Source organism: Morone saxatilis, unplaced genomic scaffold (genome assembly GCF_004916995.1).
Source record: "Morone saxatilis isolate NCDOM2014 unplaced genomic scaffold, NCSU_SB_2.0 Contig2, whole genome shotgun sequence".
Taxonomy (NCBI): domain Eukaryota; kingdom Metazoa; phylum Chordata; class Actinopteri; family Moronidae; genus Morone; species Morone saxatilis.
The window spans coordinates 5,004,453-5,017,843 of record NW_023339762.1 but is presented as its reverse complement, the minus strand read 5'-3'; the positions used below and the strand labels follow the sequence as shown (position 1 = coordinate 5,017,843).

At 41.0% G+C, this 13,391-nt stretch overlaps 1 protein-coding gene across 1 annotated transcript in view; it reads right to left on the bottom strand.

Annotated features, from left to right (window-relative positions):
- The window catches only part of hydin (HYDIN axonemal central pair apparatus protein), a gene marked incomplete at its 5' end in the record, with an annotated part of 71,921 nt that overhangs the window by 18,610 nt on the left and 39,920 nt on the right, over positions 1-13,391 (bottom strand). The window contains 23 exon segments of the mRNA XM_035665779.1: positions 60-228; positions 367-460; positions 679-772; positions 2,308-2,506; positions 2,682-2,854; positions 3,018-3,177; positions 4,283-4,402; positions 5,367-5,549; positions 5,657-5,859; positions 6,859-7,065; positions 7,194-7,397; positions 8,081-8,239; positions 8,902-8,999; positions 9,100-9,193; positions 9,318-9,474; positions 10,091-10,232; positions 10,374-10,557; positions 10,691-10,765; positions 10,953-11,146; positions 11,476-11,649; positions 11,779-11,949; positions 12,127-12,267; positions 12,382-12,511. Of these exon segments, the coding sequence (XP_035521672.1) occupies positions 60-228; positions 367-460; positions 679-772; positions 2,308-2,506; positions 2,682-2,854; positions 3,018-3,177; positions 4,283-4,402; positions 5,367-5,549; positions 5,657-5,859; positions 6,859-7,065; positions 7,194-7,397; positions 8,081-8,239; positions 8,902-8,999; positions 9,100-9,193; positions 9,318-9,474; positions 10,091-10,232; positions 10,374-10,557; positions 10,691-10,765; positions 10,953-11,146; positions 11,476-11,649; positions 11,779-11,949; positions 12,127-12,267; positions 12,382-12,511 (3,525 nt within the window).

Genomic DNA, 13,391 nt, shown 5'->3' with positions numbered 1-13,391 from the left:
TATGACTTCAATGTATATTTAAACTTCCAGCTGTGTGATAAGCAGTGTATGACTCAGACCTGGCATGACAAGACAGTTTCTTCTCTGATTAAGACTTCTGTATTGGTTCTGCAGAGGATCTGCACTGTTGTGGGCTTCTCGTGGGGCATTAGAGCGCCACTCTTGGGGGACACTGTGAAAATGGAGTCTAGGTTTGGCAGGGGTGGGTTGCTCTGTTGAACTGTAAACCTTGTGGACAGAAAAGAATGCAAGTGAACAACTTGACTAGTTCCATGGTGAGAGAAAGTTAACATACACTGAAGTGGAATTCAGACTGATACTTTAATACTATGGTCCACTGTCAAAAACCTAGCAGTTCAAACTCACTTGTAGGCTATTTCATATTTTCCTTGGTTTTTCATCCTGAGACACAGTTTGGCTTCTTCAAAGACTTTGATGATTCCAAAGTCCAGAGTGCAATCTGCCATAGGAACAAGATTTTATTTTTAATTATTATGACCTCACAGCTGCAGCTCAGTCACTTAGTGGTTAACACTGTCACCTCACAGCAAGAAGGCACTGTGTTCAAATCTCAGTAAGTATTCCATTTGCCTTAATAGAATTAAAAGAGAAATTGGAAATTGGAGATTAACTTTGAATTGATGTGTAACGTTTGTGAGGGGGGCCACCAGTTTCTACCTGGTGAGATGTCCAGAGCTATATCATAGGCTTCAGCAGTGACCTGCAGGTTTTCGGTGTGTACGATTCCTAGAATCTTCTCCACATCGGACACCTGAAAGAAAACGAAATGTTATGACTATAATGTTTGTTTCCAGAAGGAGAGAAATGAAGTACAACACATATATATAGTATAGGACATCATACCCCCACATGGCCTGACTGAAGATGGGCTTAGCCACCTGACATTACACTTCTCAACTGAACCTCTTAAATGTACTTTAAACTTGAAAGTTTGAGAAAGGACATCATGTCTCTCAACCAGAAAGGTGCTAACTGAGGGTTAGATGATCCTCCTTTGTTGCAGTAGGGAATAAAACGCCATAACATCTGCCTATATAACATGCACGTTCAGCATGTCTACAGGGGCCCCAAAGATGGCAATAAAGGGACATGGCTACAGATCCATATTTTGAATGTTAGATAAAGGTTTGAAAATGACAAAAGTAAAACGTGGCTAACGTTGGCAGGGGAGTGACAACACCAGTCTCATCTGCTATTCACATATGGGTATTTTTCTGCTTTGGAATAGTGGATCGTATGAAGGACCTTCAGTTGTATGAGACTCAATTGTGCACATGCCTCATCCCACTAGTTGTCTGAGAGGTCAACATTCATTTTATTCTCCCAAGCAGCTTTAGCATGGACAACAGGTTCATTGTTAAATGACATACGGGAACGATAAATCAGAGAGATTAATGATTCCTGACTGGGCCTGAATTTCAATAGCTCTTCCCAGGGAAACGGAGTTGGCAGTGAAGGAAAAGAAAGGATCTAAGTGGATACATCATTTTGTAACTAAAAAATAACAGAAGAGATGAGAAAGTGGCAAGTTATGTTTGATCAACAGGGATATAAAGCCAGAGAAGGTATTATTATGATAAAGGCTCGAAAACAGATAATCCCCTTTTCCACAATGAAAACAAGTCCATGACAGAAGGGAGGAAATGACCTGAATTAGAGGCAGTAATGAATTTGAAGTGATGCCAGAACCAGTTTTCCTTTCCTGTCAGTGCAGCTTTACAGTATTAGCATTGCATGTTGACTGTGCTGTAAGATGAAAGTACATCGAATGTTGAGGAATAGTGATGTGTACAACTGATACTGTTAAATTGTATTGGAAAAGGGTTTGCTTAAATTTTGTAAATCGGTTTGGAGGGGGTTAGATGGTGGGACTAATGTCTTTGTTGATTGTCAGAACTGTGTATGTTCTGTTTTTCCGTTTGTATTTTGTGCGTTATTAAAACCGAAAAAAGCAATGCCAGAACTCATTGTGGTAAAACATTTTTACTAAAGGCGTAGCCAGAGGTCACATGGGGGTGTGATATCTCATACTATATGTATAGTACCGAGTGAATCAACTGAAGGAAACAGAGAAAATGCTATATACATACAAACAGCTGTATACCCATTTTGAAAAATATCACTTTACAAACTTATCTACTGTACATAAGTACATAAGCCTCATCCTTGACATTTGAATGTGCTTTTGACTGTCTCCCTATATCTTCATTGGAATAGCACTTCCATAAAGCATATTGAGGCTAGATACAGATCGTACTTTTGTGCACTTCTATAGTTTTACTCTACCTCCAAACGTAAGATCTTCTTTATGTGGAGTGGCTTCCTGGCTCTGAAGTGCAAGCTCAGGGGGAAAGAGGAGTTAGGTGAGATAATGCCCCGATCCTGTGGCACACTGAACTCATCGCCCAACTCCTCCACACCCTGCAGTCTCCAGAATACCGGAAGAGCTGTCTTATTATGCAGCATCACACTACGGGTGTCCCTCCTAGAGAGAAGGATGGAAGACGTTTGAACATAGAAAAGGACAGAGAGACAGAACATTTTGTTTAGTCAGTATTAGTACAGTATTTATCATGCAGCTTCTCACTATAGGGGGGAAGATATTGTGAAAAATACCCTAGAAATTGTCTTCCCGGATTTAGTATTTTATATTTTGGTACCTGTGCAGCAAAATCCTGTCAAAGTGCAAATGCTTGCTTTCAAGCTCCAGCTCTGGCCGAACGCCCCAGCAGGAGAGTTTGACGATGACAGGCTCTGGATTGTCCTTGATATTGCAAACAACACTGTCCTTCATTTGTCCAAGTTTTGTTGGGTAGGCCCACACTGTCAACTCCTGGCAGCACAGAAAAACAGGTAAATGTACGAATGCTATTACGGTCACCTGTATTGAACACAAAAATGCTCTCAACCGGTATTTCCCTGTGCTGTTTTGGTCACACATAGTCAAAGATGTGAATAAGAAGTAAGATCAGTGTTAACAGACAGTGCTATAGTACCTGTTTCTGGTTAGGGTTGAGAGTCATGGCTGGGGGGTCCAGCAGATATGTGGTTGCTTGGGTATCATGCTGGAAATTGAACTGGACCTCAGCCTTCAGACCTGAATTGTTATGAATCACCAGTCTCTCTGTGTTCTCTGGGTACCTATTTTCCTTGTATCTACACAAACACAGACATATAGGGTAGCCAGGAGGTGTTGAACAAACAGCAAAAGCCACAACACAAGTGGAAAAAGCCATAACATTAATGCAAAAGCAGAAAGTGAGACAGTGGTAACTGGACCTATTTTTTTAATTTTACAACATAATAATAATTAATAATATTATGATATGATTTTCTTGTGATATTCAAAATGAGAATCCTGAAAAAGCCTTTTTTCTCAGAAAACAAATCAACAAAATAGTTTTTCTCTTATATTTTCCTTAATAGTTACATTACATTAACTAATTGCTCCTATTGTCTTATTCATTAAGGCTTTTGTTGCACTTGCAGTGGTGTGCTGAGTGTGGCTGTGTCAGCCTTCTACTGCATTGAGCAGAGGCAGCCCCATGGCTTTATCTTTTCTCTTCCACTGCTCACTGTTTGAACATACTGGTATCATATGAAACTAGACGACCTAACGCATCCATTGGTACCAACCACATCATGCTAGCATGTTGAGAAGCGGTCTAAATAATGCTCCAAAGTGATAGAAAATCTGGTATGACCATATTCAATACCCCACTTGTGCCACCACCGTCAAAAATCACCCCTGGCTGTCACACTGACACACAGAGTTCAGCAGAGTGGAGAGGCGGACAGTGGTTGATAGCTGCACCGTGCATGAAAGTAATGTGAGTAAAAACAGCCGTGTGACAGGTGACGTAAAACAAAAGATCGGATTGGCTCAATAAAGCTCAATATAGCAGACCCAGAAATGATGACAGGTGCCGATACCGACCTTTCAGAATGGATCAGGACATCCCTAATACCTATATATAGTATATATGATAAATAATACAAAACATAATAATAATCATGATAATAAACAGAATAACAATCAACATAAATGTTCAGGAAAGACAATTAGTGCACATTTTATTTCATGGGCTGCGGTAAAAGACCTAGACAATGGATAGGGTTGCACTGGCCCAAAAAAGGTTAAGAACATCTGTTTCCACTGGCTTTTACATTCATGTTGTGGCTTTTTCATTTGACACCTCTCAACCACCGTTAACATAGACATATGAATCTGTAAATTCACTGCCATCACTTTGCCTCTCACCTATCTCTGGTCTTGCCACAGAGTAATGGTCCAAACTCAAAGTATCCAGGTTTGATTACGTAAGTCTTCTGGAGCCCCTCTTTAATTTGTGGCACCTTCTTACTGAGGGCAAAAATAGTCCTGGGAAAACCACATATTATAATTTTAAGTCCAACTGAAATCACACATTACAAATACAGCATATGTATATGTAGTGAAGCTAACTCACAGATTGGATTGATATTTTACAACAGTCTTTCTAACAACCGTTTTAAAATCCAAGAAATTCTCGCAGGAGGTGCGTATACATAGTTTAGGAGACTGGGCACTGGTGTGTGGGTAGGGTACACTATATGCATTATGTGGGACTAACAGCAGAGGTGTGGCAATCTCAGCGAACAAATACGTAGCATTTAAATAAATGAAGGAATCTGCCGACACTTCAGCGAGGTTTATTACAGTTTTAGCTGAAATTTAGGGACAAACAGTGATTCTTGCCTTAGTGTATGCGCCTTGTGTCAGTCACCAAGACTTCTTTCCCAGTATAAACTACATGAATTTGGTACCTTTTCAATGACAGAACAGCAAGGCTCCAGGCTTGGATGGTTTTACAGACGAATGTTTGAGAAACATATTTGAGTTAATTTTTTTTAAGGTCCTGTCCCAAGGCTCAGAGATGCTGGATCCATGACAATATTAAACTGATCATGGATCAGGTCCCATTGAATATGCATTGGGGGACCCTCCAGCCTTTTCTCATGAATCCTTTTCACTGTCTGCAGCTCTTGTCTTGTGTAGCAGGCTGTTATTTGTTGTCTGTCTATGTCATCAGAGAACTAACAGTATTTTGTCGAATTAATCCAAAAACAGGGGACTCCACCATGAACTAAAAATACTGTTGTCTGATTTTTTACTCAAAGGAGAACACAGAGCCGATATGTATACTGTAGCAGAAAAACAATTTCATTTCAGTTGGACCTCTGAAGTCTTACATTTGCCATAAGTGGCTACATTAAAGTAATACTGAGCACATAAATATTGTGTGTAATATCAAAATGACAATGAAGTTATTAAACAATGCTTACTAACATACTACATTACTTACATGTAGTCTTTGCAGATAGAGGCATAGGTGGAGATTCCTCGACAGAGGAGCTGGTAGTGTCTCTGGGTCCCCAGGAGCTCAAAATTAAAGGTCTGTTCAAACTTCCCTGGGGACTCTGAGTAGAACCAGATCTTCAGAACCACCTTACCTTTGGCTGGTACGACCCAGCGAAATGTTGTCAGGCTGCACACAAATACGTCCAAAAACACAAGCACTTAGTGTAACAACAACAACAAAGCAAAAGAACCACAATGCATTCTTGTAGAGTGTGTCTGTGTGCTTGCCCTTGCCTTTGGTTGCGTTTCTGCTCTAAGGTTCCTTGGTGTTGGTATTGTTGTGTTAGTTCATTGCAGTCAGATGTGGAAGACACGTTTAACAGTGTTCGTCTCTTGCTCCTCTGACTCTCTCTGCCCTTTTTATCCTTGTCCTTTGTTACTGCACTCTCCTTAATGCTGCCCTTGCTGCGACTTTTGAAAAGTGTTGCTGCTTCGTCCTTTAGTGCACAAACACACAAAAACACTACATATGCCAGGGTTGGGAGAAGATCAGTCCAGCACAGGACCCAACCAGCAGTTCAAATCCCTGCCAAGTATAATAAGTCTAAATGTAGATCAGGTAAAGAAGACTAAAAATCCCACATTGTCCATGAGGCATACAATGGTCAACCACCCACCCTCCGTGACATGAAGCAAGAATTATGGGAACCACAGGTTAAAAACAACAATGCATTTCATCTTTGGATGGAAGTATGTGCTGATCTGCATATAGAGCGGAGAAGTGAGACATGATCACAAGTGGTCAGTCAAGATGCATGTGTAAACAGGCTCTTAGTTTCCAGCAAGCTAAATTAAGCTCTGAAGTCAGTTGCTATTGCCTTTTGGCATTGGGCCAGCAGCACAGACTCCATTGTTAAGCTAGCCATGGAATCAATGTTTTTCCTGGACATCACAATCTTTCATTTACTCTTGTCATTTTGAGGCAGATATGGTTAAAGGAAAGGAAAAGTGCCAAATACATCATCATTTTTGACTGCCATTTAACTTCAACCTATAGTTGTTCCATAATGGAGTGGGAGAGCTATTAAAAGGTTTATAAAAGGGTATTAAAGGGTTTAACATGTTTTTACATAAGACGCCTCAACATTATGTTATGTTATGGCTGATTGGTGTTATGACCACCAGGGTGCCCAGGTGATCATAATGGTATGGCTGATCGGTGTATTTGAATGGAAGAATCTGACAATGGTCTGCAAGAAGAAATTTGGTATCATAAGCCTGTGTGAGCATGATAGAGATGAGTGGTAGCTTGTACTTCATGGCAGGTAAGTTCTTAGCAATATTTATTCTTCAAATTTTGATCACATTTCTTGGAAATCATGTTGCTTCTTGCCATAAAAGGATGTGGCTTCTTTGGACCAGGTCGTCACTTTCACAGTGCTTTGTGTTTAAGTGTATAGTCATGTGGTGTTAAAGTTAAGTCAAGTTACCATTACCTTTACAGCTGATGTTGGTACATCATCCTCTGCATCTTTCTTCTCCTCATCCTGTCTGTCCAGTCCCGTGGGAACCAGGAAGGTGAAACAGTTAGAGATTAGTTCCTGGCTAGACTGCTCCCTGTTTTGGGGGAAAGGGACCATGGACAAGGTGGTTGGAGGATGGATGGTTGGGCCACTGGTTCCCAAACCCAAATCATCTAACAACTGATGAGATAAAAACAGAGATGGAAACAGATTAGGCAGTGATGATAACCTGATGGGCTACATTTTGGCAAGACACATACACTAAATTAGATTAGAATACAAAACCAGAAAAATCAGGCAGGTCTTACCTCGTCCGGTGGAGGCAAGGCGCTGCTTTTTAGCAGCTCTGTGGCACTTGAGTCTTTCCCTGTTACATTCAGCACAATGTGAGGGATGATGTCCTGTGGAGACACCTTGTCTCCTGCCTTGCCTGCTTCAGCTGGTGCTGCCATCTGACTTGTCATTGGAGACAGTATCTTGCTGGCTTTCTTGCTCCTTTTGCCAACAGGGGTCTGTGTACACAGGGTGATGATGAATTAAACTGTTGTGTTTCAGATTTTAGCTGTAGTAATGCTGAGGCTTTCTTTGTCTATGGTAGCTATTTATGCAAACATAAGAAGGAACTAACAGTTAATGCAGGAGGCTTGTACAGTTAGCATGTACGTTGTAATAATGTGTACATAAGGAAAAGTATCTACCTCTTACCTTTTTAAATCTCACTCTGGGTATACAAACATGCAAAAAATACCACTCACATATTTGAGTATGACTGAGGGCTTTTGTTACACTAAAATGTATGGTGAATAAACATTTCATGACAATGTGCAAAGTAGAAACACACCAAGAAGATCCCTCTAAGATACTGTACAGCATCCTGCAGAACATCCCTTAAAACTGGAAACCGTCAATAACAAACTAATGAATTAATTTCACAGTCAGTAGTAGTGTACCTCTAAAGGCTAACCTCACAGGAAACTGTTTAAACACTTGGTTTCATTTATTAAAGACAAAAAGCTAAGTTATTGATATATTATCTTTATATGATTGGTTTTCATTTAGGCATCTAAAATCTCCAATGGCTATTGCAGAAGGGATTCAACCATGGTACATGGGGCGCCAGCTCTACCAGGACGCCCCTTCCAAGCAGGCTTAATTTAACTATAGAGAACATATAACTGACATTTAGCAAACTCACATGTTTCCCTGTTATGGCCTCATCTGAAAAAGTTTCCTCATTGGGGAATGGGACCAGCAACAAGCCCTGCGCTCGGTCCCAGTGCTGCAGGATGTGCTCCACCTGTTCCTGGCTCTGCTCATATGCAATGAACTGAAACTGCAGCTCATCCACATTGGACTAGATTGGTGAGCAAACATGGACAGTAAAAACAGCAACAAGGTTACAAATAGGGTTAGGTTTAACAGTATTTATTGCATTTTCTCGCGTGGCAGAAGCTAAATTTAGATGTGGGGTCCGGGATCATTCCACAGATTATAGGACTCAAATTGATGTGACACAAAACGTATGCTGCTGTTTGTTTGTGAATACAGGACCCATTATGGCTAATGCTCCTTAATAAACCCACAATTTCTCCCTCCAGCTTGTCTGCAGGTGACCAGTAAACATAACAGGTCTTAAATAAGTGACCACTGACATTGGCTGGTGAAGTGAGTGTCAGCTGAGACTGTCATCTGTGGAGCTCTTGTTAAGAGATACTGTGGAGATGTTTTGAACAGTTATCGCCTGTGGCTTTTAGCATTAAGTCTGTTAAGTCTGGGATGCAAGTTGAAATAGTTTGAAGTTAGTTAATTAACTTACCCGTAGTTGTTACTTTGTTAAGTACATACAAGTATGTATTGGTACATACTGTCCTGGTATACAATTACACCATAAAGTGGGGGGGAAATGCTGTATGTTGCAGGCTGTAATCTAAAGCTTCATGCTATTCACTTATAATGCAATACAATGAAGTTGTAGTGTGGAGTTGTGTCACTGCCTTTGTTTAGCAGTAAACCTACATTTTCTCTTTCCAGCTTGTCTGTGGATTGAGGAGACTCCGCATGTAATGCTGTGGGTTCTTCTGTCTGCTTTTGTTCAGCCTCTTTGTTATAATATACTGTAGCAAAGAAGACCGTATGTTAACAACTAACCAATAAGATTAAAGTTTATATTCTATTATTCACTACGTTATTAAAGAAAAACAATTAAAAGTGCACCTTCATTTAAATTATGTTGCTCTCTTGCATCCACTAGTGATTCTTTGGAGTTGTTACAGGAAGACATCCTCCGCCCATTCAATGCATCTGTTGACTGGAGAAGAAATGAAATAAATTCATTTCATGATCACTGATTGGGAGACTAAATAACTGTATATTTTGGTTCACATGGAATTTAGTTCATAGAGGAGTGTTGGATGAGATGCATGAATACAGACCTGCTTTCCGTCCAGCCAGCTCTTCTTCCTTAAGACTTCTTTAGTATCCGTCTTTCCACCCTTTTTACTCTTCTTCTTCAACTCCTCTTCTTTCAACCTCTTCATCTCCTGCTGTTGTCTCTTTTCTTCCTGCTCTTTCACTATCCGAGCATGCTCCCTTACACACAGGCACAGGCACATAAGTACAAATATACGCAAACAGGTAATGTCCACAACCTGAAAAATGAGGGGGTTAAATGAGGATGTTATCCAGGTATACAAACACATAGCACAATGTGATATCTATTTTATCAAATCTTCATTGATGTTTTCCTAAATACTTTGTTGCTCCATCACAAGTGTGCTGCTTCTTTACTTTAATTGGATCATCTCTATTTCTTGGTTCACCCACTTGATTCCTTCTGCATCAGGAGTGCATTCATAATCACTGTCCAGCACCTAAGAGAGAGTGGACCTCATGCAAGAACCACTCATAAGAATGGATTTGCTCTTTAGTAGCAAGTACGAGTGATTTGACACAATTTTCTCTAATTAAGAATTGTTTCTTATTTCAGTAGTTGTTGAAAATTCACTCATAGATTGTATTCACATTTAGCCTTTTTAGCAATTTTAGGGGTGCTCATTATGGTAAAGATTCTCATGAACAGGTGACATTCATCAGGCTGACAGGAGCTATTCATGACAAGTTTGTCCAGTTAAGAAAGTTGGTGAAACACTGACACAAGCAAAAATCACTAAAACAAGTTTTCGAATGAGAATAAATAAGTCACTACCTGAGTTTCCGCTGTCTGAGCTTGCCTCGATGTCGCTGGATAATACGCTCTTTCTCCTCTTCTGGCAGAGCATCATACTCCTCCTCATCCAGCTCCTGCAGCCACTTCTCCTCCCTGTCAGCTTTCTCTTTCTGCAGAGCCTCTGAAGGACACACACACAGATGGTACAGTGTCTATTCCTTACTGAACAGAAATAAAAATACAATAACTTTGATGAGTTCTGTCCTCTGCACACTCTGTATAAGAATTATGTATGTTGTGTGTGAGCTGGTGCATTTTTTACCCTCAGCTTCTCTCTGTGCTCTCTCCCGTGCCTTCAGGGCAGTGTAGGAGTCAGACAAGTTGACTACATAGATGTGTTTGCGGTTATTAAGGGCCTTGAGAACAACTTGCAGTGTTCTTTCCGCTGACTGAGTGTACACAGACTCCAGCCCGCCAACCACTATGCCACGGTGACAATCGCTTAGCTGTTATCAAGATAGCAGCAGCAACAGCAATGACAATGACAAGACAACGAAAGCAGACATGAGAAGATGCCAGTGACTTTTGGATGAATCTCAGCCTCTTTTGAGGATTAGACAAAACAGTGTGTCAGTTTACCTGAAATCTTTCTGCCAGGATATCAACCAGTAGTTGTTCAGGCAAGATATTGCAGAGTGTGGTCACATCTCCTCCCTGAGCAAAACCACACCAAAGGAATTGGTTTATCACATTTAATTATTACACTGTTTGCATTATTGTATATAATCCTTGTATACCCAGATTTAAACAATGTTTCTTATTCCCAAACCTGGACTACAATAGTTAAACAGCCAACGTGACACTAAAACACACCAGATGACCAGGAATATGGAAAATGTACCAGGCAAAGTGCTAAATGTGTGTTTTCAGCCTCCTGAGGAGGCTCTGAGTCATTTCTCGTGCAGTTGTCCTCGCTGTGTTTTGCAAGAACCTCCAGTTCAGTATCGTCTGAGGCTGGAGCTGATTTTGGATCTGGATCTGAGGCTTCAATATCTGACACAGGTCCTGGTTCTGTGGTTTTTTCAATGACCTGAGCTGAAAGCAGATGGACACATTTATTTTCACTTCATTTGCCAATTTAAACTGGACACTGTGCTTTTCTGCAACAAGCACCAAGCTGCTTAGTTAGTACAGTCTTCTACTGCTGATGGCTGAGCCATGCTTGGGAAGTGGTTGGTGATTAAATGTCTTGTTGATTGGCAATTTGTCAGTAAGGGAAAGCATTACTAGTATGTTTATTCATTATAGATCCCTTCTCTAACGTCTAGGCTGCTGCAGCTCCCCAAACAGACACACACACACAAACCCTAACCATATGACTATTAAGACAGAATAGCACTGGAGTCACTCTATATTATGCTTACCAGCCTCCTCAGCGTTGTTCTCAGCATATTGCGCAGCAGCACAGTCATAGAGTTGTCTTGCAGTCAGGCTAACAGGCGAAGTGCCATTTTTCAGCACATCTGTAACCACAGCATCAACATTGAGGCACGCCCCTCTGTAGTGATGCGCCAGAGCAGCCGCTGTGCTGCTCGTACCTGCAAAGAGTGGATGAATTGGACACACACACAATTTTACACATACATATACTATCTGTGTTTAGTAATTGATGTTTTTAATACTATCCTTATAGTTTACAGAACAGAATTAACAGTTATTTGCTTCACCTGTCAGTGGGGCTCCATATACAATAATAGCAATGCCTCTTTGGTTGCGTGTAGCCAGACCCTCTGGTGACAGGTCAACACACATGTGGCGAGCAATTGCCCTGGAGACGGGGGTCATCTCTAGCTGCCCCAGTCTCTCACTGCTACCCTCTTTTGTCATCTCTGGACCGACTACATGCACAAAAGGAAAGCATTAGAGAGAAAGCCATGAATTCAATGTTCTCTTCTGGTACTGTAAGGTTAAAGTTAATCCTACACAAATAAAACACAGAGTACCTGTGGAAATGATAGTGAATCACACACACCATTGATAAACATGCAAAGTTCTTCTGAAATTGTTGTACTCACATAATTCATCTGGTTTCACACTTATAGTCTGTATTTCTTCCTCTTTGCTGTCTGGTTGGTTGGCATCGTTTGGCCTCTTTTCTTCCCCTTGTGTGTCAACCGTCCCACCTTCTTCTTCATCCAAACCTGCCTTCAGCTCTGCTGGGCACAGGTAGATTAGATTAAAACAAGACGGATGCACGGATACAGTATGTAGACACCTGCAGGTTTATGATTTCAGTGCTTGCACATGAACACGGGTGTGTCTGAAGCTACCATCATCTTCCAGCTGGGAGCAGTACTCCTTGTAGTAATCAAGCAGTTCTTCTGGAAGACTTTCTCCAGGGGCCCTGGGAGGCAGCAGTAATATGTTGTTCTCATCATAACCCTGCATCAGACGCAGGATCTACATGGGATGAATTAAATGGGAAATAGAGGAGAGAGAGAGAGAGAGAGAGAGAGAGAGAAGAAACCAGGACAGTAAAAAGACACAAAATCGAACACACAGAAGAAAAATGTTGATAATTAGGTTAGGGGCCATGTGAGCAGACTGGTCAGGAAATTAGGGCAGCTCATCTTGCCTATCTGTCTATCGTATAAGAGGGAAAGAGTGGAGGGACAGCTTTGGTAAAAATGTGTCTTTCAGATGCATTTAACAGGTAATTTAAAATGCCAGAAATAGTCCGAAAAGGCCTGCATATTTTCCAGTAGAGGTATTAAATAATACAAAACAAAACAACAATTAATTATTTAGTATTAATGTGATTTATGTAAAAACTGGTAATGGCACTGTGCAAATGCCTCTCTTTGCCACAGTTCAGATCTCTTGTAACTGATGGCTTTGCTCCCCCCTGGTGGATGAATGGTGTATAACTTATGGCTCAAGGAAGCTGGTTCTTGTGGGCTTTACATGAGACTTTACCTTGTGAGGCAACTGGACCCGCAAGATCACAATATTGTGGGCGGTACTGGCCCAGTTAGCATCCTTTAAGGAAATACTGGTAACTACAGTGGTTGGCTGCTACAGAGGTTAGCATTTATGCTGCTAGCATCAGTCATATTAGAACTGGAGAGTATTTCTTCACTGAAAGCAAAGAACAGCACTGAAAGCTTTTCTCAGTGGAAAATATGCTTTTGCTCTTCTCCCATCTGGCTTCAGAAAGAGTTTGACTATGTTATAAAGTGAATTGATCCCGTGATAGACAGATGGTTCATCCAATCACCTGCCAAGTATTTTCTGAAAGTGTCTGCCCTCAACTTCCCAGATGGTCCTGTGTAACAAACCA